This window comes from Camelus ferus, chromosome 4 (assembly GCF_009834535.1).
Source record: "Camelus ferus isolate YT-003-E chromosome 4, BCGSAC_Cfer_1.0, whole genome shotgun sequence".
Classification (NCBI taxonomy): domain Eukaryota; kingdom Metazoa; phylum Chordata; class Mammalia; order Artiodactyla; family Camelidae; genus Camelus; species Camelus ferus.
Window position 1 is genome coordinate 38,477,412 of NC_045699.1, and position 26,802 is coordinate 38,504,213.

At 39.5% G+C, this 26,802-nt stretch overlaps 1 protein-coding gene and 1 non-coding gene across 4 annotated transcripts; both read right to left on the reverse strand.

The window, feature by feature from the left end:
* Window positions 1-26,759, reverse strand: NMRK1 (nicotinamide riboside kinase 1). 3 transcript variants are annotated; one of them, XM_032477863.1, is made up of 10 exons: window positions 26,546-26,759; window positions 24,881-25,009; window positions 21,495-21,548; window positions 17,169-17,259; window positions 16,826-16,874; window positions 11,922-12,069; window positions 11,772-11,843; window positions 10,916-11,022; window positions 8,664-8,747; window positions 4,669-4,726 (listed from the first exon to the last, which is right to left on the reverse strand). In XM_032477863.1, the coding sequence occupies exons 3-10, from the start codon at window positions 21,521-21,523 to the stop codon at window positions 4,707-4,709; spliced, it is 600 nt and encodes a 199-aa protein (XP_032333754.1). In that variant the 5' UTR covers window positions 21,524-21,548; window positions 24,881-25,009; window positions 26,546-26,759; the 3' UTR covers window positions 4,669-4,706. The 3 variants fall into 3 exon arrangements, with proteins under 3 accessions (XP_032333755.1, XP_032333753.1, XP_032333754.1); XM_032477864.1 differs by lacking the exon at window positions 24,881-25,009 and having other exon boundaries at window positions 1-4,726; window positions 8,664-8,703; XM_032477862.1 differs by lacking the exon at window positions 24,881-25,009 and having other exon boundaries at window positions 1-4,726.
* Window positions 25,560-25,663, reverse strand: LOC116663421. The gene has a single exon (XR_004319674.1). It is a non-coding gene; the product is annotated as a U6 spliceosomal RNA (small nuclear RNA).
* Window positions 26,760-26,802: the final 43 nt, after the last annotated feature.

Genomic DNA, 26,802 nt, shown 5'->3' on the forward strand with positions numbered 1-26,802 from the left:
CCCTAGGACTGAGAAGGAACACCAAAGGAAGAGGTTCGGTTTCCCCGACTTCCCTCCTTATAAGTGAGAGCCAGACCTTACTGGAGAAGGCACCGCCATGGCTCACTGTCAGAGAAGTAGCTGTGGTGCAATGCCAACAAATCCGCTAGAAATCTACCCTTTGGAATTTTGGGGAATTCTACCCTCTAGGATGCCATGGAAAAGCCACTCCCCAGATGTCTCACTGGATGCACTCTCTACAGATGCCAACCCACAGGAACCTAAAAGCAAAATCCTCTCTCCTGCAACATCCCTCCAGCACCCTCTATTGACAAAACTTAACACCATTCCTCTTGGACAAGGGAAAAACATCTAAACGGCCCAGATTCATTTTCACAGATAAAGCAAAAAGGGAGAATTTGGAGCTAAGAGTGAATAAAATCAGTAACTGGCATAAGAGTGATCCTGTAATATTTTTAGGGGCTGATAATACTAGTAATTTCAGGCCACTAGCATCTAAACAACAGCCAGTGTGGGCCCTCCTGGGTCTGTAAGCTGCTGCTTGTCCACCACAGAGCAGTAATTATGAATAGTCCCTGGGTCAGCAATATCAATAACACCTGGGAACCTGTCAGAAATGCAGATTCTAGGGCCCTACCCTAAACCGACTGCATCGGACCTCTGGGGTTGGGGACCAGCATCTGTGTTAGAATAAGCCCTCCAAAGGATTCTGATGTATGCCAAGATTTGAGAACCACTGTTCTAACAGTAAGTTCTAAGAACTTGCTGCAAAGGCTTGAAGGGAAGAGTCAATAAGGATTTATTTGTATGAGCTTTAATCTCAATTTTTAAGAAAATAATCTAACTTCTCTGGGATCTGGAAATTAGCAGGGAGCATACAATAATATGCTGATCATGTGTTTCTTGACTCAAAGGTATGAATGCACTTAATATGCTCACTTTGATAAATTCTGCTTATGACGTTCTCTTATCTGCAGGTCATGCTACCTTGATTAGGGCTGCAAAACTGCTACTGCAATTTTCGTCTGTTTCTGTTGTTTCTTTGTGTGCACAGAAGTGGACAGTAATGCCCATTCTACTTATTCCATATCCTTCTCTTTTCTAACTCTCCTCCATGCATGGAGTTATTGAAAGAACAGTTAGCACCACAAACCTGAGATGAGCAGAGCAGACAATGGCGTGGAGCTCACAGTAGCTCACCACTGCTCCTTGCCCCTCAGATAACCTCATGAGCTGGCTTGTCTCCTTGACTAGGCTCCAGTAGCCCAGGACAGAAAACTTCACTTTTCCCTGACACAGCCCTTGCCTTTCCAGGCTCCTCAGTTTTCTCCCTTCAAAGGAAAGAGGGAGAGATGATGTACTCAAGCAAGTGATTTTACTGCCATTGTTTTGCTTTAAAATTTAAAATGTGTGTGTGTGCATATTTGTGTGGTATAGGAATTGTGGCCTGGCCCTGGTCCCGCCAGTAACTAGCCACATGGGGCTGGGTAGGTCACCAGCTCTGGTTTTAATTTCTACACTGAAATAGAGTGTCGAACCAGCTAATACTGCTCCAACATTGTATGACTCTATGTACTACAAGCATATCCTTAAAAGGTAACTTGTTAGGTTTGTGTCTCCCCCTTTAGTGTAACAGTCTGTGCATGAGGTCCTCTTCTAAACTCCCTCTGTGTTTAACCACAAGCACAATGAAACCTTCCTAAAGCAAATTTATCCTAAAGGGATTGAGGTTACTCATGCAGAGAAAGTGAAGACTTCAGATTTGCTTCTTGTCAATAGAAAAAGAGCATGTGCTTTTCTAAACAGATATACTATCTCTAACTGCTTTGATAAGACTAACTAAATGTGCAACCACACATACAGCTATGAAGCACTGGTATTTTATTTCAAATTCCTGATTTATTTCTCGGTGGTAGTAGTGAGCAAAAATATTTACTTCTTTCCAAAATGGTTTGAATGTTTCCACTTTTAATGTCTGTTAAAGTCTTTTGTTAGTTTGTTTGTTTGTTTTTTATTTGTTTGTTTAAGATAAAGAGTATCTCTCTGCCCTATTTTCCCATGCTGAAACCGGGAGAAAAGTCAAGCGTGACGTTTCTCAATCACACTCAATTCTCTCCATGTCGGGGAGAAGGGGAAAAGAGGGCATTTCAGAAATTCTTGGAAATAAACTATGAAAAATCATATCTAGATTTATTCTAAAAGAAAAATCCTAATTTTCTGATAACACAAATTACAACAATATAAGCTTGAAAAAAATCATAGCCAGGGAAGATACGCATAAAAAGGTTGTGGTAGACACTTGGAGTTGGTTACCTATTTCCTCCTCCTTCCTTAAAAGCTTTTTTCCCCCCCATGGCAACATCCCCCAGGAAATGAATGGTAACTGGTTCAAATCTATCAAAACATCCTCTTCCCAGCCTCCTCTGCAGTGAGAAGTGGCCGTGAGAGTCAGTTCTGGCCCTGGAGACATCTGGGGAAGTCTGTTGGGACCACTGATGGGTGCTTTTGGAAGGCGTGTGGCTGTCTGTGCCTCCCTACACCCATCTGCCTGCCTTGGTAGTCGACACTATGCTGGGATGCTTCTGCTGCCTCTCTGTGACCTCCTGGTGATACCTCAGGCGATAGTCAAGGATGAAAGTCCCTGGCTTTCTCATGACACTTCTGAATTGCTGAATTTCAGAAAACCAGCAGTCTTAAATATCTAATATTTGGGACTGATTTACACTAAAAAGTTATTTATAGTTTATCTGAAGTGCTGATTTAGCTGTGTACCCTAGAATATTGTTTTTGTTTTTTTTCCCCTAAATACAACAACTCTATGCAAAAACCCTGGCCTACATGCCTTGGACTTTGTCATGTAAAAAACAAAGCAAAACAAAACAAAACCCCAATGAGTTTAAGCTACAATTAGTCAAGTGACACATTTCTTGCATGTGAACTCATCCCTGATGTAGCAGTAATTTATAAAAAGTACCCAACATTTACATTTATTGTGTTCATTATGTGCCAGACACTGTGCTAATTAATTAGTAGGGGTGTGTTTGTAACTAAGTCACAGAAGTAGGGCCTGCCTTCAAGGATCTTATAGTCTAGCTGGACAGACAGCCACTAAATGAGTGATTCTGTAAGTGGCAGTATAATTACAATTGTGATTAGTGCTTTGAAGAAAAAATAGGGGAGCTTGGTGAGTACCTATGGGGGGACAAGGAGGGAAATCCTCTGAGAAGAGGCAGTTTAGGGGTGATCTGAAGGAGGAGTAGGAATTAGCAGACTGGTTGCAGGGAAGGGTTGCAGAAGTTTACCCTAAGCATCAGAAGCAGCACGTGTGCCTGCCATGAGCAGGAAGTCTCCTGTAGGTCTGAGGAGAGTGTTCCAGTGGCTGAACAGCAGCGGGAAGTAAGGGTAGAGAGGCACTCAGAAGCTAAATCAGGGGATTCCTTGGGGGCCATGTTATGGATTTAGAACTTTATCCTTACTCTCCAATAAACCCACATTGAGTACTCTTGATATCCCCATCTTACAAAGAAGAAATACTTTTAAACAGTTTGATCCAAGTCATATAGCTATTAAAAAGGTGAACTATTAGTTGAGTCCACATTTTTTGTTTGTTTTTGTAGTGTGTGTGACCAAAAAACCCCCTAATCATCACTGAGTGCAAGCTAGTTAGAAATATGGAAGTAATGAGAGCTGATCAGAGGAGCCTACAGAGAATGTTTAAAGTTAATGAAACATTACAGTTTATATTTGTAAAGACCGGAAGGGTTGTGAACAATCTGTTTAATCATATTATTAAGTAACAAGTTGATCAGCACAGTAGATAATTTAAATTCCAGCATTGAATGAAGCCTCAAAAAATTATACGATTATACAGATCTCCTATTTGTGCTTTTCAATGAAAGGTCCCCTGTATTGCGTATCACTGAAGTAACTGCAACTTATTTCTGTGATTTTAGACCATGGGTTTGACAAAAACAAAATAAAACACACACACATAAAAAACCCTTATTTGTAACAAAGTCTCGACATAGTGACACAAGTGACTCAGCGGTTTCAGATACATACACACACAAATTAACAGCAGTAACAAGGGCAAAACACATATAAAAAGATACTGGGTGATTGATTTGATTTATTCACTGTAACTGCTATTCTTGGTAATGCCATTATTTGCAGGAGGTGGGCACTGGTATGGGATGGTAACCAATATTTTTAAAAAATTAGAAATAAAAAATTTCAAGAGTGCATGTGAGGTAAATGTTTTATGATACTTGATATGATACATGCAACACATACAGACACATACATATACACACATATAGACACATACACACAAACACATACATCAATAGATGACATATATACTGGGTTGTGATCTACATCTTATTTCTTACTCTGGGTCCCAGTCAGAAGAGTCTGACAATCATTGGTCTAGCGAAATTAATCCCTGTTTCTGAGCTATGCCATATCTTTGCACTTTTTGGAGTGAGAATAACTCATTAAGGCAAATTCCTGTCCATTGTCATGGATAGCTATTCACTGTTCCACAGGTTAGGGAAACCATGTGTGATAGAACAAATAAACAGATCAACAAACAAAACAAGAGCTGTCTCTGTACCAAAGTACATACTGTATCTTGGTTAAGGTTCTTGAATAGATTTCTTTGAATTTCCTAACTCACTCCAGGAAGGATTCAGGGCATTCCAAATTTATGCTGTTACTTGAAGACCTTGGGAATAAATATAAATTGAAAAGAAATTAATGGAGAATTACAATTCTCATTTTATTAAATCTTCACACTGACATCTAAGGGTGTTAAGATTACAGGGATTCTGGAGCCAGAAATGCTGGTTTTCTGTAAAGAACTAAACAGAGTCCAAGTTTCTCTTATTCTTTTTATCCTTGTGTTAAATTTAAGCCTATGTTCAGATATTAGATGTCTAATATCATTTGCAACTAGTATAATAATTTTTGACTTCAAGGAGTGGAATAATTTGAGAGCTAGAAGAATACCACGAAAGAATATCACAGTACAGTAGAATTCTTGTTTTGGACTGTTATTCTCCATTTGAGGAAAGAAGTATTCTTACCTTTAATCTTTTTTCTTAAACCAAGGAAGCCTAGCTGAAAACTTGATGATCTTGGCTTAAAAACTCTATGATAAAGCTACCACATTCTTATTACACAGCTCAGGCTGGAGAAGCACACATTTTTTAGTATAGTATTTAATCTTTGAAGATTGTAAATGTAAAAATGGCTGCACTCTTTGAACAAACAAGTGCTACTTCTGAAAATTTTTAATATAATTCAAGAAGAAAACTAGCATTATGTGCAGACATTTTCATAGCTTATTATTTACCAATGTGAAAAACTTTCTAACATTAAATAGCCAACAATTAGAAAATGGTTTAACCATTTTATGTTAATTTGGGCTACTATACTAGATAATTATACTATTACTTTATAATAACTCAATAGAGAAAAATATTCCCCAAAATAAAAACACGTGATTATTAAATTTTTATTTTGCAATTTTTGTTCCTTTGATTTGACATCCTTCTTCTGCAGTAAGATGTCAGCATTGTCTTACAATTCACTCTTAATGAGCAAAACAGAACTTAGCCTTGAATTCTTTAACTAGGAGAGCTATTTAGTTTTATTCAGTTTTATTATATAATGGACTCTAGAAAGCTTCTTAAATATTAATTACTAATTTAAAAATAGAAATAAGTGGCAGGAGCAAGGATATAGCTCAAATAGTAGAGCACATGCTTAGCATGCACGAGGTCCTGGGTTCAATCCTCAGTACCTCCATTAAAAAAAAAGAATAAATAAATAAGTAAATAGACCTAATGATCCCCCCCAAAAAATATTAAAATAAAAAATAAAGTAAAAACAGAAATAAGCATGACAATTAACTATGAAAACCATGTAACCATATAGAAGAGAGACTGATGTGAATAGCAAAAACACTGAATATGTACTCATTAAAATGTTAACAATGATGATTCGTGGGAATACAGGTGATTATTTTCTCCCTTTTGCTTTTATATTAAAACATTTTTTATAATTAATATGCTTTTATAATGAAATGGAAATAAACATTTTTAAAGGGAGTCTGAACGTTGCTGGTGATTAGACTGTCTTGTCATAGGGAGAATAGGTAATGATTAAACTTTACCTCAAAGTCTGTATTTAAATTAAATACATAACTTTATCAGCTTACTCTCTTGGATCATTTGTTTTATTAATAACTAAATTCAATCTTTGTTGTTTTTCTTTCATTATTATTACTTTATCACAATTATAATTCTATACTGTTTAGAGCTGAAATTTAAACATGTTCATGATGCTTTAAGAAGCCTGAGATATAGTCAACTTTTGAAACCTTTGAAAGGCTTCCCAGCTAGCTCAGTCCCATACTGAGGGTTAAACGAGGCAACACTGAGGATCCCTCCAGGCTGGCTTTGCCAGGGCACTGTGGTTAGAACTGGGAAAGGTGATGGGTTACTATAAATAACACAGTAACTTACTTATGCAACTGGAAAAAATGAACATAGATCTTGGAGGTAGGAAAGGCTGATCTTTGGATTTTATCTCTCCTCTAACATTCCTGTTATTACTTTTTTCTTTTTAAACTTTATCTTACATCTAGAACACAAGCAAGATAGCCTTACAAAGAAATACTTCCTTAAAAACCTCCAGGTTATAGGCAAGGCAAGAGGAGGGTGTCACACATGCAGAAATGTACTTTTCTTGTGGGCTTTCAGCACCTGTCAAGACATGCCAGCTATTCCTGAGCCTTGGACCAGATGGCAAATGCTGGCATTTGGTATGGAATTAGGTGCAATTTGCCTGAGCTACATGATCAAGGCTCCTTCATTCTTACCAGCAGGTAGATCGTAAGGTCAAATTCCAGCGTATGACTTAGCCACTAAAGGAGAACTGGATCCAAGCACTAGCCATTATCAAGAGATAGAAAGGTACAGGTGTCCAGCCACTGTAACAGCCCTGTAAGTATCTTATTAGGGTCAGCAAGGGAGCCTTGCTCACAGAAGTGGCTCTGGCTCATGTGTTATCATTTATGATAGCTGAGCCCCTCTCTGCACCTTACACTCTCTCCACCCACTTACGCTGGTGCCTGAGCTTCGTTACGGGAGGCCTGCCTTTCATCAGAGGAACAGATGGCAGGGGTGAGCAGGCATATTTGGCAAGCACTTCAGGTTTCACTCACAGGAAGAAATTTTTAAATGGTCCTGAAATTTCTTTAAATGGGTTCATGACTTCATAAAGGGCTGATCCTGAAAGTAGGAGTGTGCAGGATTAAGGGGCTTTCCTGGCTGGGCTCAGACCTCCAGTCAGATAGGAATTTACTGAGGACATAGGAAATCTAATTCTTACTGACAGATGATGACATTTGGACAAGGGTAGTTGCTTCTCACCAAAAGAGCATGTAATATTCTTTGCTGCCAAAGTGACTCATACTGCCTTCTCCTGAGCCAGCTGATGACTGAATTCTGCACGTGTTAGCCATGAAAACCGTTTTAGTTCAAGTAGTTCCAATGTAACAGCAGCTAGGCCTATAGCTTTGTTCTCCCAGCATGCTTTGTCATCCTTCTTCTTCTGGTTTCTACTTCCTTCCCTGCTTTCCCTTTGGGGAATTTCTCCCCTTAAATCAGAACGCCTTAGAAGGAAGAGGCACTCAATTACAAGATGAGTACATGATCCAGTCCTAGCCAATCAGAGTAAGCCATCTCCCTGGCTGTGGTGATTGGTTTAACAAAAGCCATGCAACCCAAACAGAACCAAAGTCTTTCCTGAGATTTTTTAGCTGGGTTAAAATGGAGAACTACTTAAAAAAAAAAAAATTTAAAAATCTGCAAAAGTAGTGAGAATAATATATAGATCTCCTTAGCTTTAAAATTTATCAACCCATAGACAATCTTAAAAAAAGATAAACTGTCTTTTCCCTCTGGGTCTCTTGGACCTAGGAGGATGGTGCTACCAAAAGACATCATGTCTGTCAGGGGAAAAAGACTGACTTCAAAATAAACCCAAACAGAAAGTGAAACTGAGGCAGAACCAGGAGGACCCTATTTGTGCTCCTTAATCCAGATGAGCCGGAAGCCACCGCCACCCTGTAGTTCCTTTCTGCTTAAGCCAGATTTAGGAGGGTTTCTGTCACTTGCAAAATGTACTGTCTGATCTGAAAAACTTAAACACTTAATAAATAATTTTTTAAATCTTGTGTTTATTTTGAGGCATATGAGAAATAGAAATTTATGAAAAATCTTTAAGAAAAATAAAGGAGAAAAGAGAGCTCTACACATATGACAAGATCACTAGTATTTTAACTTCATTCAACTCCAATGATAGTATCAGTCCCACTGAAATAACAGCCACCTACTAAAAAAATTTAAACTAAGTAAAATAAATATCATTAAGAGATGTAAAAAAGGGTAAATATTTTCACCCTTAAAAATAACTCACAAACTAATCAAGTCCCCAGACCTATTCAGAGTCTCTGATTCTGAGTTATCTTCAAAGCAATGAATGATGGATACAATGACCCCTACGTTAGCATTCTGGTATGCGGTTCTTGTGTACGAAATGAACTATTCTCCTGGCTGCTCTTTCACAGTCCACTCTGCTTGGACAATACTTACCCTTTTGCTTTGCTAGCTCTTGTATAAGATCTTCATACACCTGTGAAAAGAGGTCCTTCTCAGATTTTGTTCCATCCAGGTAAACTGAGAAGGGAAACAGAGAGCAGTTCAAATGCTAACAGGCTTATGTATATAGGACACTTACTCTGGCACCTGAAATCTCTTGAGAACACCAATAGGTTTAACCAAAGAACTCAGGGACTTAACTTAAAAAGAAAGTAATAGCCATTAAAGAGAGAAATATATCATAGCCAGGTGTAATAGGTAAGAAATTTCAGTTTATCAGAGAAATTCAAACTAGCTGGTATGAAAATTATGAAAAAAAAAAAAAAAGAAAAAGAAAAGAAAGAAAGAAAACAAGAAAGAACCAGAGTTCAGTGGCATTGTGCATATAGCACTCTGGGAGCACCAAAGAGGTGCCTTTCCCAAACAATCATTTAAGGGAGCAGTCCTCAAACTTACGGACGCATCAGGATCACCTGTGAAGCCTCTTAAACCACGCAGGGAAGGAGGGGCGGGGAGAGGGGAGAGGAGGGTCTGAGTTCTCTCATATGTGTACTGAATCCCAATTCTCCAGGCTCAGGAGATACTTATTTTAAACAAAACTGGCATAGTCAGTTTGGGAGAAAAAGAAGTCATGTAGGTAAAAGGAAGGAAAGGGTCTTCCAGTCAGAAAACTGCAGAGGCAGGGAGGTAGGAGAACTTGGCCTTTTAAGAAAAAAGATGCACAGTTGGGAAAGGCTAGCGTGTGGGGAGGTAGAAACAGTGTAGAGATGAGGTTTTAGAGCAAGGCTGTGCCTTAGTCCTTAAAAGCCTTGGTGTCTGGTAGTTTGTAGTTAATTCTGAAGAGCTGGAGGCTCTCTGAAGGCATTTAAGCAAGGTAGAAGCATGGTCAGATTTGCATTTTAAAGGGAGAGGGAAGGAGGGTCAGTAAAGTTATTCCTGCAACCAGTGGTCTGATCTGGAAGTAGTGAGGCCAGAACGTCCGCAGTGGCTCTGGGGAAGGGGAGGAGTGGGTAAACTGGACTGAAAATGGGGTCATAAGAGCTGCCAGAACTTGGGGAGGCCCTCTGTGCTTTCTGCACAGTCTGGCATGGGAACCAGAGGCTTCTCAGAATATGGGAAACTCCCTTTACTAACTGAAAAGATACATTAGTTCTGATTCCTCTGCCCTATCCAAAAGCCTTTTCTCTCCAGCCTCCTGTATCTTCTCTGTTGCACTTTGTATCCCAAGGATCTGTTCTTAGCCCAGGCCCACAGATGTATAAGTTTATCTCCAAATGGCATCTCAACCTCATTATGTGCCAAACAGACTCGCATTCTTCCTTGTAAATCTGACTTACTTTTTTCTGTTTTCTGAAATGACACCTGCCAATTCCTGTGCTGGTGTCATTGACACCTCAATTGCCTAGGCCCTTTATATCTATTCTATTACCCAGGTCTTTTGAGTACATAGGTCCAATATTGCGCCCTCTACATCTACCCTTCACATGGCCACAGAGATCTCACTAAAACAAGAATTTTGTACCTACCATGTTCTTGTATAAAACCTCTCTCAGAGGGCTTCCCAATTCTCTTAGGATAATGACCCAAGCCCTTAACTGGCCTATGGCCTTGTAGGGTGTGGACCCTTCCTGTATCACCAGCACCACCTCTTGCCTTCATTTTCTCTATTCCTTCAGGTGCTCATTCCTTCCTGCCCCCTGGCCTTTTTATGCACTATACCCACTGTCTGGGGGTGATCTTCTATTCTCTCAACCTGCCTACCTCGGTCCAGCTAAATGCATCACAGTGTGGTTTAAATGTGGCTTCCTCAAGGAAGTCTTCCCTGATTGCTGGGACTTGGTCATGCCCCCTGGAGCATGCTCTGTACAGCTGGAAAGGACAATCTTGAGCAGCTAGTTGTGTGTTTAGCGTCTGTTTCCCTGATAGAACGTTGGTTTGTAAGAGGAGAGACTAGGCCTGCCTTATTTCCCTTGATGTTGCCAGGGCAGTGCCTTGTATACAGAAGGCATTCAATCAATATTTGCTGACTGAATGACACACCATCGAGAAGTTGACAAACTCTGATAAGAGCCATAGAGAGAGAAGCAGAAGCCAGGAGAGCCAGAGTGGAAAAGAAGGAGCCCAGAGTGTTCTGGCTTAAAACGTCTCTTTATAATCTAATACATGAGAAAAATATTTCTTTCTTTTGTGTACTTTGAGGCAATGAAGAGTAAAAGACCTTCCACAGAGGGAGAAAATGCACTTACTAATTTCCCACGAGATGTTCTCCATTTCTTGTCTGTGCTTTAGATACATGGGCCACACGTGGCCATCAAAGTACCCTGGGGCATCTGGAGGCTCGTAGACCCTTGTACTATCAAAATACATAGGAAACTCCATTTATTTATTTATTTGGATGGAGGTGCTGGGGATTGAACCCAGGACCTCGTGCATGTTAAGCCTGCGCTCTACCACTGAGCTATACCCTCCCCTAAAATACATAGGAAACTATGTTGGTTGACAAACATACAATTGATAAAGTAAAATAATGGTCAGGATAACAGGGAAATCACTCAGAAACTGAGTCTAAACAGGATTAAGACTACACATTTTAGATTCAATGCCAGTTACAAAGACAACACAATGGATTTAGTTCTCTGATCTAAAAAGGAACTCTGTAATTGACTGACTACCATTCTTAGTTATCTCTGCCCCCCCGCCCCCAGTGGTTTATAAAAGAATTGAGAGACAAATATCAATGTAAATAATGATAGAAATACTGTTAAGTTGGATTAAGCTTTAAATTAATTGGTGTTCTCTGTGGCTGTAGCAGAATACAGGCCCATTAATTTAAAATCATAATCCACACGGGATTGGTTCATATGAAGATTTAGGAAAGATGAGCCCAACAGTTTGTACAAGGGCCTTTTCCTAGAAAAGTAATTCACGTTACTCCAAGTGAATGTCCATTTACGGAAAAAGGTTTTGCTCTTTGTGTAAAAGAGTTAAGGCTTCCCTTGTTTGAAAAAGGACATATGTTCATTGATCAGTAATGTCGCTGCCTCATTTTTTCTAAAGCTTGTTTTTTGAATCACAATCCACAAAGGCAAGTTCAAAACTTACCTCCTCCTTCTCTTACATTCTTCATACGGAATGGTCAGAAAATAGCTTCTATTCCATATAGTGTCAAGGGGCCTAAAATAACAGCATATTCAGTTCACCAGGTTTCCCCCCTATTCATTCAGAGTCAGTATTAGAGTGGGGAATGCTTACTTGTAATTAAAGAGAAGGAAACCTTCGATAATTAAGATGGGGATTTCCTCGAGGCTTCTCTCATTTGTTGACGGCAGAGAGTACGCTGGGCTTTCCATCCAGTAGGAAATGGCGGACATCATTTTTTCCATGTTAAGTGCTTCAAGCACTTCGAAAAAACATATAAAAATATGAAATCAATACAGCAAAAGTTTCATGCTGTGGCTTTTTATGAGGAGTATATCCAGTGGTCTATAAGTATATGAAATAACACTATTTTATTTACCCTTCAAAATACCTAATTAACAAATATTTTAGATAACAAATCCAAACTCTAATATTGGTAAGTTGGTATGTGTGATACATTTTTCATCCTGGAAAATTTTAAACATACATAAAAGTGGAGCGTAGAGTACAATGAACTCCCATGTCCCCATTACCAACTTTGACAATCATAAACTCACTGCTTTATTTATAACTTCTATTCCCTCCAATCATATAAAAGTTTAATATTTTTGGATGATGAAGTATTTATAAATTAGTTTGAAAGATAACAACACACTAGGGAAAATACCAGCAACGTATTTGTCAAAGAATGCTTTTTAATATATAAAGAGCTCTCACAGATAAATAAGAGGAAAATCATTAAAGGAATTTATAAAGGACACAAATATGTCATTCTCAAACACAAAAATGTGCATACTTCTAGTGCTTAATTCTAGAAAAGTACCCTAAACAATGATTCTCAAAGTGTCACCAGCAGCATCAGCATCACCTGAGAACTTAGAACTTTTCTGAAATGCAAATTCTCAGTCCCACTCCAGAACTACTGAGTTGAGCCATCTGGGCTTAAAGGTTTTATAGTGGAAAGTTTTAAAATTATGAATTAATTCATTTACTAGATAAAGAACTATTAAGATTTCCTCTTTGTTCTAGTGTTTGTTTTGAAAAGTTGCATTTTTCTAGAAAATCATCAGTTTCATTTAAGTTTTCACATTTATTTGCAGGAAATTGTTCACAATATCCTCATCTTTTTATAAGATCTTTATAGGATCTCTAGTGATGCTATTTTTTTTTTGATATTTTTATTTGTGCCTTCTCTTTTTTCTTCATCAGTCTCGTTTAACTGATTTGAGGATCAGATTCTTCAATCCATCAGTTCAAGTCTTATGCCAAATTTGAGATGTTTTACCCCATTACTTATTCAAATATTTTTCCAGTACCACTCCCTTCTCTCCTGCTAAGTCTCCAATGATATGAATGTTAGATCTTTGGTTATTGTCCCACATCTCTGTTCCTTTTCAGTCTATTTTCTCTGTTGTTCTGATTGTGTAATTTCTACTGTTCTGTCTTCAATCAAGTTCATTGATTTTTTTTCCTCTTGTCATATTTATTTTGCTGTTAAGCCCATCCAGTGAGTTTTAAACTGCCAGTTATTGCATATTTTCAGTTCTAAAATTTCCATTTGATTCTTTTTAACATCTTCTCTTTCTTTATTAAGGCCTTCTAAGTTTTCACTTGATTCAAGAATGTTCACAATTGCTTGTTGAAGCCTTTTTATGGATGCTGCTTTAAAATCCTTCAGAGAATTCCAACATCTGTGTCATCATGGTGATGGTGTCTAACTGTCTTTTCTCATTCAAGTTGAAAGCTGTCTGGTTCTTAATATGACAAATGATTTTCAGTCTAATCCTGGAAATTTAGGGTATTATCTTATGAGGTTCTGGATCCTAGTTAATCCTTTTTTCTTTTTTTTTTTCTTTCTTTCTTTCTTTTTTTTTTTTTTGCAGGCAGTCACCCTGTTTAGGTGTAGTGTGCAGGTCCAGGAAGGGTGGATGTTCAGCTGCCTGCTGGGCCTCACCGATACTGAGGTGGGGGGTGGTGGCTGTGGGGGGAGAAAGAAGAAAGCAGAGTGCTGGTGTGGTTTCAATACAGCTCAGTGAAGACAGAAGTTCAGCTCTCCATTGGGTCCTGCCCTACTAGCAGCACCTCACACTGCCTTATTCTATCTCTTTGCTGCCAGGACAGTGTGGAAGTTCAGTTCCCTGTATGGGACCACTGATATGATCCCTACAGATGATATGGAAAGCCAACACATCCTGTCTTATGGGTGCTGATGGGTCCAGAAGTCCAGCCCTCCACTTGGCCCTGCTAACACCGTGAGGGAGGCTGGTTTTCCCTTCTGTGTTTGACTAGAGTAAGGTGGGTATTATCAAAATAATTTTCTATACTGCTAGGCCACCCTTTTTCTAGTCCTTTGACTATAAGGGACAAGTTTCTTGGGAGTTTTTGTGTGCACCTACTGATGGTTCCATGTTGCACACTTCTCCATCATCCCTTTCCAGATATATGGCAGAAAATAAATAAGTAAATAAAGGCCCAGGGAACTCACAGCTATGTCCTCCCTCAAGTTCCAAAGTCCCTAGTCAGTCTGCTCTCTCTTCTTTTCATCTTTCAGAGTCTTTCCTTGTTTGTTGTGTTCCATTCAGGGTTTTTAGTTTTAAGGAAGAAGAGCAAGGAATGGGGCCAAGCCATCTTGGCTGGAACCAGAAGTACCATTACTTTTAATATATTTTCATTATCATTCAGTTAAAAATATTTTCTAGTTTTCACTGAGATTTAATCTTTGACTCACGGGATATACAGAAGTGTTTTGTTTCAGAAAAATGTGATGATGTCCAGGATTTGCCTCAAAATAATATAGGAGAAAGTGGGTGAGGGTATAGATGAAATATAATTGGCCAAGAGTTCATTTTTAAAGTACAATAGTGAATTCATGAGAGTTCAGTCAAAATTTTCCACAAGAAAAGGTTCTTAAACATTAGAAAAAAGACACTGATTAATTTTCAAACACTTGGGAATTCTCTACTTACTCTTTTGCTATTGATTTTTAATTCAGTTCTCCATGATTAGAAGATATCTCTGCATTACTTCAGTCCACTGAAGTGTATTAGGACTTGCCTGCATGTCCTTGTGTATGCCTTCCATTTTGGTTACCGTTCCATGTGTTCTCGAGGACAAAATGTGTATTCGGCTATTGTTGGTATGTTTTATATGTTAGTTTGGTCAAGTTTCGTTAATTGTGTTGTTCAAATCTGTAAGACTCTTATAATGTCAGTTTGTTCCATTAATTACTAGAGAAATTATATAAAATCTCCCACAATAATTATAGATTTGTCTATTTCTCCTCTTATTTTTGTCAGTTTTTGCTTAATGTATTTTGAGGTCACATTATTACAAACTTTAGACTGTTTTATCTTCCAGTTGAATTGATTCATTTATCTCTCTTTTCTCTAGTAACACTCTTAGCCTTAAACTTTACCTTGTCTAATATTAGTAGAGTTACACCAATTTTCTTTCAGTAGGTATCTGCATGGTATATCTTTTTCTAGCCTTTTACTGTCTACTTTTCTGTATTCTAATGTTCAAATATACCTCTTATAAGAAGCTTACAGTTGGCTTTTAAAGCCAGTCTGACAATCTCTGTAGTATTTTATTATAGTTCATTTAACCTCATGTAGCTACTGATGTATTTGATTTAAAACTATCATCTTACTACCATCTTCTGCTTTTCTACCATCTTTTGATATTTTAGTTCTCTGTTTTTCACTTTTGTATTTGTCAATGATATTTGAGTGATTCCATATATTTATAAATGTGGTAACTATATACTATTCTTTTGGTAGTTATAAAGATTTCAACATTACCTTGACTTACCTTAAATTTGTGCATTTATCTGAAACGTTCAGATTTCTCCTTAAGATAGATTTCTAGAAGTGGGACACCTGAACACATGGCATGAACATTTTAAGGTCTTTGGGACATATGCTCAATCTCCTTTCCAGAAAAGACTGTACCAATCTATACTCCAATTTATAAGTTTTTGCTTTATTGGGCCTATGCCATTATCATTGCTTTAAAAATCTGCTTACCAGGTAAGTGGGAAAATATGTTATAATTCTTTGACTACTTTTGAAGTTGACTTTCCATTGTACATTTAATCAAATAACCTTTTGTGTCTGTGTTTCTTATCAGTTTGTAAAGACTCATTTAAGTTAGGAATCATTCTTTGTCAACTGTTGAAAACAGTTTTCCCTTGTTTAAATCTTACTTTGTAATAATCTTCCTTACTAACCTTTAGAAAAGGGAAAGAGAAAGAAAAAATTATTCTGGCTATAGCTCAAGACACAAAAAGAGACAGCCAGTCAAGGATTTTGCCTCTCTTAGAATTATCATGTGTCTGTAAGAACATGATGATACATCATTTTTTCTCCAAGGTTATCAAAGTTCAAAATAAAGAACTAATTTTATGGTTCTTTTAGAGAGCTCTCTCTGTGGCTAGTTTGCATAAGGACTCAATAATCATCTTGTTAATTATAAAACATGATAACATCATTAAATACAGATTACTAGTTATATTCTTTATAGGTAAGTAGATGTTTTTCTGATGTACTTTACTCCTTTGACTTCAAGAAGTGTTAGATTGGGCAAAGGAGTGAAGTGAATTCATCTGAAAAATATTCACTAATCTTTTTGAGCAATGAAAAGAACAGTTGCCCAGTAACTTGGTCCCTGGGAAGGTAAGCTCAGAGGATGGGCAGGCTTAGAGTTTGCTCCAGGCAAGAGGGGAGAGGGTTGGGCTGTATGCCCGAGGCAGGGATGTGGAGAATAACAGAGACCCACCTTGCCCCACCTTAAAAAGAAAAATCCATTGTCCCAATATTTCCAGTTTTAACTATAAAACTGGGGAAAAGGTTTCATTTATTTAAATAGCTGAACATAAATCAGAAACTCTTATGAAAGCAGGTTTAAAGTACAGAAATCTATTTAAATATATTTTGAGACTGGTTACTTAGTGAGGTTACTTGGGTTTGAAAAAGAAAATGAACTTTAGAGCATAATGTTTTGTAAGCTTATCTGCTTACCATCATACTGCAGAAATCCATTTTCATCTGTCCGTATCTCAGACTCTGGCTGGAAAAAACAATAAAGTACTCATCAGAACTGTGCAGTGCAGAAATAATACAATTAAAGAATGAAGAGGTGATAAACCTTTATTTTAACAAATGCTTTGGCTGGTGAGGATAAATGAAATCAAAGAAGCTTCCATAAATGTGCCATCTAGTGGACAAGTAACACCTACTGCATGGAGACTACCTTCATTACAAAAGCCCAGTCAACCAGCCAAGGCTTTTGGACGTAAACCAATTAGCTTTGCTACTATAACTTTTTTGTGTTAAATAAACTATCTAGAAGCTTTATAAATACCTTAAAGAAATCATCCTGAGATATAACACTGCAGTTTTGGAGGCGTTTCTGCAAATTCTTGGCCAGTGTTGTCTTCCCACCATTGGTCACACTGAACCACAAAAACAAACAAAAAAGGAAGGAAGATGCGTTAAAAGAACATAAAACATTTTTAATTTATCTTAGAAAATGTATATTTCAATTACGTAATATATAAGAAAAACTATTTCTTTCATAGGCCCAAGTATGTCTGACGCAATAAATGATAAGAAATAAACTGGAAAGGATGGAGCAGAAAGGTAGCTCACTACTGGGCAAGTGAACTGGGTAACGCTGAGACTTAAAATACAGCTATTATGTTATAAGCCAAATAATTATTGGTCTCTGCTGAAATAGTCACAGGATTCATACACACACAGAGAGTATGAGTAGCACATTTTAGTGCCAGTATGTACAATTGCACGTGGTGATTTTGTTTCAATACACAGCAGAGAAAAATGAAGGAGTGGGTTATTACCAGCCTACCTATCACAAATTTTCATCTCCTTTGTGATGTCTCCTTTGCCCCTAATGTTTCTCTACTTTGGGGCTGGCTGGAAGGTCCATTGTAGCTTATCACATTCAGTCAGTTTCTTGTCCCATCTGGCTGGACTGTAACATTAAGGAGAAAGGGGACCCTAAGCAACTCCTCTGTGTACATATCTAGCTTTCTGGTATCCAGCACTGTGTACACTGGGTGGGAGGCACTTCTCCAGTCAGTCGAACAGTTTTTTTTACCTGAGGCTGATAAACTTCCAAAGAGTCTGTGGACAGAATCAGGGTCTTTATGAACTTGAAAGAAAGTACATCTTTATTTTCACTAAATTCTAATAGAACTTGGGCATTTTCTTTAATTATAATATGTCACATTAATAGTACCTGTGACTCTGTTAGCAATGGAAATCACGCAGGTATTTTCATATCATGTTGCATTTGGGGCAGACATCTTGAAGTATCATTAGCACTCATTATTATTTCAAATTTACAGCAGTTTTTAGACCCACCACTGGACATTGTTATTTAGTGAGTTAACAAAGAAGCATGTATATCACAATGCTACAAATTTCCTTTAAAAATATTTTTATAACTACATCATTACTGTAACTGGCTTCCTTTGCATTTCCGTATCTTATTTTGTGAATTTAAAACCACTGCTCTGAGAAGTCAAGACTTAACCACATCACCAAATGTCTATAGCATAAAAAGACTCCTGAATGCACATTTATTTACAAGAACCTGTGCTCAATCCCAGGTAAGATGAATTCCAATATGTTTATAATTTAAAAAGGGGGAAGAGAACTAACATTTATTCATCAACATTGTTTAATGAATATCATTCAATTATTACCCAAATACCTTACACCTACAAAGTAGAAGGAACTTGATTCACAAGTTTTGTTTTTGTTTTTGTTTCTGCTTTTTTTTTTTTTTTTCATTTAACCTTAGACTACACAGTTGGGTAGGATATGGGCAATCTCCTTGAAAATGGAAAAGTGGGCAGTTGTTACTATGCACTGAAAAGATACTGTTACGAGGATTTTCCCTCTTCTAACAAAAATGTCTGTAATCTATACTCAATGCCTATAGTTCATTTACTGAATTTTGGTTTAAAATACATAGTAAACAGGGGTAACTTTATTACAGTATGAACAATCTGGCTAGAAAATGTGTCGCCTCTTTAGTCAAGATCATGCATTTAAACCAATAGTAATTAGATCCCTTCTCACTGACTGAACTGCATGCAGCCAGTGAGAAATAAGCACCCCATTCCTGTAGACTTGGAGGACATGAACCAGCTAGAAGGCAGTCCAGGTCAGAGGGCTGAGGAAGGGGGAAAAGTATTCAACATGTCTAAGACCTATAATTAGAATGCAACCCTCCCGGTCAGGTGATACCTTAAGACTCAAGATTTCTCCTTCAGCATGCTCACAGCCACCAGGCACTGGCAGGCTTACGACCTCCTGCACGTGCTCCCCAACCCTGGGGGAGACAGAAGCACGTCCTTCCCTAGGATCTGGGGAAGGAGATGGACGACTACACGGGCTTACTTCCTCCTTTGTTGACAATGCCCAAATAAACGCACTGCTCCTAATCCATTTGTTTCTTTAACGTAACAGGTGACAAGAGCGGGTATTGTATTTGGAACATGGTATTTGGCTAGGAAGAAGTTAAAAAGGCTGTCTGTGATTATTCCAACAAGTGGAGAATTTATTCCACAAAAGTTAGACAACAATGTTCCCACTGTCCAGCCGAGGAAACTAAAGACTGAAAAGCTGAGTGCTCATAAAACTTGCCCAAGGTAACAACTAGCAAGTAGTAGAGGTATGATGCAAAGTCTCACTCCAGTGCCCATGGAGCTTACGTTTTTTTAACATTATGGAAATTTGTGAGAATCTGATGAAGGCTTCCCCAGAAAAATGAACATCTTCACACGTGCACTAAGTTTTCAGGAGGCTCACAGATGCCCCCTGAATCCTTTAGAACACTTACTATTCCCTGCAGTCTCAACTGAATGAACATTCACAGGGCAGCAAGTGACAGGCACAGGGGAGAGACACAGCACAGTGAGTTTGGAGGAAGGAAGCCAGGAACTGCTGCTGAGTCTGGCAGGGGCTTCACAGAAGCAGCAGCAGCAGCAGCACTAAAATGAAATCCTGGCACTTGCTGAGGAAGAGATGGTAAAGAGACTTTCTCAGGAAGTTATGAGTAGAACCAAATGCACGTGGCAAAAAAGCATGAGGCTGGTTTTGAGACAGAAGGCACTGCACCGGAATACTGAGACAAGGGGAACGCATTCACACACTCGCAGAATGAAAGCTGCACTGGACCCTGTAGTGGACTTCATAGTTGAGTACCCAGGTCCTACTCCTGTTTCCAAGGTCTGGTTGGAACTGACCCCACTCTCAACTCCAGAGCAGAGTCCAACTGACCTAAACCAACTCAAGGAATCCTGTTGCTTTTGCCACAGTGACTGTGGGTATGCCACACAGCTGGTCCAGTCAAAGAGAGACCCATGACCTAAAGGAAGAGAAGCACTTCTCCCCACTATTGACAGGCTAAGAAGAAGCACGAGGTCCCAGGAGCTGCTGGTAGGGCCTTGTGACCAAAAAGTGGAGCCAACTTTAGGATGAATTCAAATGGAAGAAGACACAGAGAAGAGGCAGAGAGAAACTGAATCTTTGGTGACACCACTAAGATCCTTTACCAAATCTTTCCTGCAGCCTGCCGCCTCCAAAGCTAATACAGTTCTTTTATTATTTTTAGATGATCCTCATGTATCAGGAAATTCAGATTCTATTTTAAATAATTGGGAACCACTAAATATTGTTCATGAGGTGAGAGGATAACTTAAAATCTGTATGAAGATGAAACTGGCAGAAGTATGTAGGAAAGATTATGAGGGAGAGACTGGAATTAAGGAATGAGGGCTTGAATTAGGATGGTGGCATTGAGTGCGGAGGAAGGGACGGACAAGAGAAATAATGTAGGGAAAAACTGAACTGTGGTTCTGATTAGATGGGAGCAAGTTAAGGCAGAGTTCTGACATTTCATTCATTTAATTTTACTTCTAACTGATTACTTACTGTAGTAATGTGATGCAGTATTACAATGATCTCCGCCAAATTACAAACCTTTAATTTCAACAGTCTCAAATATTTTATGAACTAGACTACACATAATGTGAAAGTACTCAGAGGAAAGGTGAACACAATACACTAGCAAAACAAAGCATGTCCTTCGGAGTCGTTGCTGTCTCATTTGAATGTCCGTCCACCTCTGGTACCACAAGTAAGGTGACCATATAATTTAGAATACTTTTCAGAGGGAAAGGGGCAAATCACTAATAAGTATGCCAGGGCAATAGCTCAAGATAAAAGGTCACCCTAAGTGTGGGGAAAAAGGAGTAGAGATGGAGTAATTCCTTATTCCACAGGTCCAAAGTTGGGCATAGCAGGAAAGAAATGATAGATTTTCTCCTGTGTCATACTGGAGGAGCCACACGGAGAATGGCAAAGTACCCCGAACCAAAGTAGCATCTGATCAGGCCCTGCCTTTGGTGTCAGCTTCAGAAAACAAACGGTAAAGCAGGTAAACTCTTGTTTACTTACTCTGTTTCTCAGTTTTTAGGAAATTCTCCCACCTCCTGTTGGCACTTGTGTAGCCAACACGCCACTGTTTTAAATTTGACAGTGGCGGCTCTGGGACTCAGGAGTCCTCACTGCTCTCCTTCCCCCACCATGATCACGTGGCAACACCCTTTGGACATTCTGAGTATCTCAATCAGCTGTTTGTAGCAAAATTACTCACCCACTGATTCCAATGACAAATGTTTTCATAATTAGCTTTGAAAATCACGTCTTCCTAAAATTAAAAAAAAAATCGAATGCATATCATTTAGATGTCTAAAGCGGCAAAAGAAAGCCCTAACTTAGGAGGGCCAGCTGACGGGGAAAGGTGACAGCGATCTCTGGGATACCCCATCACTGGATTACACACATTCCGTGGGACAGCTTCACTCCTCTGCTAGGTACCAACACTGGGCTGTGCTCAGGGCTTGTGAGCTGAAGTCAAGGGAACTGAAAGGGTTCCCAGGGTCAAGCATACACCCTTGACCTTGAGTGTCTGTTTTCAAGGGCAGAAGAGTTGCTGAGCCACAGGGCACACTACAGAATTTCCCGCTCCCCTCGACCAGGTGGTCTGTCATCTGCAATATTCAGTCTCCCAGGGATGATCCGTTATTCCCAAGGCAGGGAACCGGCAGAGCTGGCCTCTCCCTCTCCCCTTCTGAAATGGGGAGAAAGTCACTGCGAGTCAGAGGCAAGAGGTACTTAATTCCCTTTAAGGGTGCTATTTCCTCACCCTAGGGCTAAGGTATACCAACGTTTTCAGAAATGGGCCAGCCAGTAAATATTTGACGCTTTGTGGGCCAAGAGGCAAAAATCGAGGTTATTATGTAGGTACTTATATAGTAAGAGAAAATAAATTTCTACAAACTTTTTGATAAAAGTCAAAACATGATGATAATTGAGCACAATTTTTTTTTTTCATAATGCATGTCTATGAATGAGAAGAATGGAATTCCTATTTTATTGGGATACCATTTCCCTTCCTGGATTTCACAATGAGTGTTCCCTGCCACAAAGAACTGTGAGTGTCAGGATACAGGGCCAGGTTTTAGCTGCAGGCCACTGCCTGCTGACCCCCGGTCTGGAGGGTGGAGGGCAGTTTCACACACGGCCCCCTAGGGTTCCCCAAAGCAGTCTTGCAGATATTCCAAGGACCACTGTCCTCTCTTTAATGGAAGAGGTGAAGCTCAGCTGCAGGGAAACTTATCATGGTTCCACAAGGTTGCCCTTGACTGATGCTGCTCTTTATTGCTGACTGCTCTGGTGGGGTGATTAGGGACCTAAGCTGTGCCATCCGGGTGAGTGGTGGCTCGGTGGAAAGCTCTCAGCCGCCCTCCCCATTCCTATCCCAGACTTGTGTCCAGGTTCCCCTTGTGGGGAGGTGGTGGGGAGAAGGGCCTGGTGGAGAGAGGGGAGGCTTCTTCTCAGTTTCCCCAGAACATAGTTGGCCCTCCCTGTCCAAAGGTTCTGCATCCGCGGAGTCAACCAACAGTGGTTTGATAATATTCGGGAAAAAACTTCCAGAAAGTTCCAAAAAAGCAAAACTTGAATTTGCTGTACGGCAACTATTTATATACACCATTTACACTGTATTTACAACTATTTACATATTATTTGCAACTATTTACATAGTATTTACATTGTATCAGGGATTATAAGTAATCTAGAGATGATTTAAAGTACACAGGAGAATGTGTTTAGGTTACATGTAAATACTTTGCCATTTTATATAAGGGACTTGAGCATCTGTGGATTTTGGTATCCCTGGGGTGGAGGTGGGGTGTTGTCTTGGAACTGGTCCTGGCCACCCCCATACCGAGGAATGACTATATTTCAAATTGAATGCAATTTTTTAAGGTTTGGTTACACTTTCATTTACTAGCCTCTATGAGACACGAATTCAACAATGACTGTGATAAAAAATAAAATAGCAGATCAAGTTGGACATCTGAGTTTCACCAGGAGTTGTACCGGTTGCACATATATCTCCATTCAAATTGCCAAAGTGTATCAAGGGAATAACTGATACAATGCGTATTGAAAAATAAATTTTCATGTTATAATTTTTCTACTTTTGAATTACATATTACCCTATTATTATTTCTAATATGTCAATGCAAGGCTGCCAATTACTCTTTTTTAGGAAGGAAAAGGCTGCCCTTTATCCTGAGATGGCAGCTTTCTTACATTTTTTGGTGATAAATATCCTTTCTCCTATGAAATTATGTTGGCAGTAGGTAGTCATAGGTTGATGTTCTCATTTGGCAAAATAAGAAAAAATATTCATAAAACTTTGTTATTCCTTGTTCCCACCCTGCCTACTTTTGGATAATCTGTCAGAACATAAATACTCAAACCTGCAGGAATACAGCCTTAGAGATCATTTTGTCTACCCCTTCATTTTGTAGAAGTTGAGATTGGCCCAGACAATGGACTCACTTTCTCCCAAGATCACACAAATGATAAAAGGAAAAGCTAGAAACAAGACTAAACCAAGTGAGTTAACTTCTTTCCATCTTTCTAAGCTGCTAAAAAGCACATTATTACCAAGAGCAAAGAAAGGATGGTGCACATGTGCGGGCTTCATTGTGAGGCTCTCATATATAATTGATGTCATTTTTATTGATGTGTTATTGATGGGGTGTATATTTGCTGTCTCCACTGAGTGGCAAGGACTACTTGTCCCCTGTGATTCTTGCCACATCTGTGCATACATAGGAGGATGCATCAATTATATAACAAGTAAATAATAAGGAAGTGCTGTTGTGGTGCTGGAAATAGGCTTGAGGGGGTTATCTGGGTGAAAATTCTAATAATTCAGAAACCAACAGTAAGGAGGAGTCAAGAACCTACTTATAAAATCCCCTGGGCTCAAGAGGGAACTCCCACAGTCAAGTGCCAGATTTTACCAATATAGGAACCCTCACTTCTATATCAGTTAGCAGTCTTAGCCTGTCCATGACAGTGTGTGAGTAAATTTTGGGCACAGTCCATTAGCAATGAACAAGTGACACTGTGGTGGACAGAACAGGGAACTGAGAAAAGATGAGGCAATACCTATGGCTGGGCTGAGTGGCTGGAGGTGGTGGCGGTGTAGCAATCCCAGAAGCGATTTATTTATTTCAAAAACTGTTGCATGCACAGGGCAGTTTCAGGTGAACTCCAGGTTCAGGCCTGGCATTGCCCATTTCTACACCATGTTCTATTATTTCACTACCTGTTTTCTTCTTTAAGAACTATTTTAAAATCACATTAAAAAAAACTTGCAATCTACCACAATAAAGATATTAAAAAATAAGGAGAAAAATTATTCTAAATAAAAAACTGTTAAAAAGATCTTAAACAACAACAACAAAACAGCTTACAATCGAGTTGCCAGGTCCCAAATATACACAGCAGCAGACTCCAGTGAAGCAAACACAAGCTCCATCATCTACAAGCTGCAAATCACTGGATGTCTTCAGAGAGACAACCATTTGGACTTTCCAGCCTCATTAGTCCAGGGGTATCTGATTACTAGGTATACACACCACTTCCAATAACATGAGATACATATGTACAGCTGACCTTTGAACAACTTGGGGGTTAGGGGTGTCAACCTCTTCGCAGTCCAAAATCCACGTATAACTTTATACTTGGCCCTCTGTATCCATGGTTCTGAATGGTCACATTCAACCAGCCTTGGATCGTGTCTAACTGCAGTAAAAATTTAGTGAAAGAATTCTGAGTATAAATAAACCCACGCAGTTCAAATCTGTGTTGTTTAAGGGTCAACTGTACTTTATTCTCCCAATAAGTGCAAGGCTTTCCTCGTTAGCAGACAGAATTTGCCTAGGGGAAGGAGAGCAGATTAAGACAGCAAAGAGTAAATCCAAAATGAATAATTTAATTTTTTTATACTTTTTTTAACCCTAAGTAAAATATGTTGTTGAGTCCTTTTTTCCCATAACTGATATGTGTTAACCATATTTAAATTATTTCACTACTAAATATGGTACATTTTGGATTCTAAACTGTAAAATGGTCAGAGGTGGCATGTGCAGAATCAGCAGGTTGTAAAGAAAATATCAAGCCCTTAGTCCAAATGGATGACAAGCCAAGGAAATGCTTTTCGATGTGTCTAAAAAGAGCAGCCTGGTTATTTCTAAGAGTGAAATATTTCAGGACTTCTCACTCATTTTACTCAACATTTTGATTATCTTCAATGTGACAGGGAAGTCTTTTCCTACTAGTCTTTTTTTTTTTTTAACATATGGAACGCTTCACGAATTTGCGTGTCATCCGTGCGCAGGGGCCATGCTAATCTCTGTATCGTTCCAATTTTAGTATATGTGCTGCCGAAGCCAGCACATTTCCTACTAACCTTTAAACTTTGCTCCCTTTTGGTAAACAGAAATCTCTAGGCTGGAGTTTCCGAATATGCAATCCATGCCCCTTTCTCTTGGAATCACTCACTAAACCCTAGTAGAAACTTCGAAGCTTCATTTTACATAGATGCTCATGTAAAGTTTTTTCTTTTTCATCTTTCTTCCCCCAAACATAACGACTGATTTATAATACTGCCTGTACTATTTCTAACTTAACGCATGCTGCTTTCTTGTATGCTCCAGCCTCTGGCTCCCATTGGAGATTCAATCTGCTAGGTCTGGGGTGGGCAAACTTGCTCTGCCAAGTGCTTGATTGTAAATGTTTTTGGCTTCGTGGGCAGCTGCTCAACTGTTAGGAAGTAAGCGCTCCCGCGGACAATACATGAGCGCGCCTGTGTTCTAATAAAACTTAATGGACACTGAAAATTTAATTTCATATAATTTTCACGTGCCACAAAACCTGCCTCTTTTGATTTCTTTCAAGCCATTAAAAAATGTAAAAACCACTCTTAGGCTGTACAGTAACAGGCGCAGGAGGGCCGCAATTAGTCCATCCCAGTCCTGGAGGAATAAAAGACTGTCTTCTCCCGTAGGGATCACCGCCTGACCCAGTCCCCAGGGACTTCTCCGACATCTTTTGAAAGCAGATTCCCATTTTAAGGATTATCAGGGGGCGTGAGAGTACGGCACCATCACGAGTACACGTCCCCCTTGGCAGGCCACTTATCAGCCCGTTTAGGGTGGTAAGAGTCCCAACAAGGCTTGCAAGACACAACGAGACTCGGGCTCCAGCGCAGGAACACTCCGGAAACACCTCCAAGACCCCGCGATGAGCGCAGCGCAGCGGGGTCAGGCAGGTACTCACCGGGCGCCAGTTCGAGTGCTCCCAAGCAAAGCGGCACCGGCGATTCCCAGGCGCGCGCCTGTCACTAGCCCGCCGCAACCCCCGCAGCTCGTTAACCGAGAGGCCCAGAGCCCCTAACCCCGCACCCCTTCCGAGTCAGGGGCGGCCCGGAGCAGAAGTGGCCAACCCAGGGTTCCGTCCTATCCGGAGCGGACGCGGCGCCCGGCTCCAGCCGGCGTTGCGCGGGGCGGGACTCCAGCGAGCGTGGCCCGGGGCGC

Excerpts from the sequence above, each read along its gene's own strand:
- NMRK1 (XM_032477862.1), bottom strand. The coding sequence starts at position 21,523 with ATGAAAACATTTGTCATTGGAATCAGTGG. Across the intron at positions 12,070-16,825 it reads TGGATTTCTGCAGTATGATG|TGCTTGAAGCACTTAACATG; the intron begins GTAAGCAGATAA and ends GTTTTTTCGAAG. Across the intron at positions 11,844-11,921 it reads TTCCTTCTCTTTAATTACAA|GCCCCTTGACACTATATGGA; the intron begins GTAAGCATTCCC and ends CTGTTATTTTAG.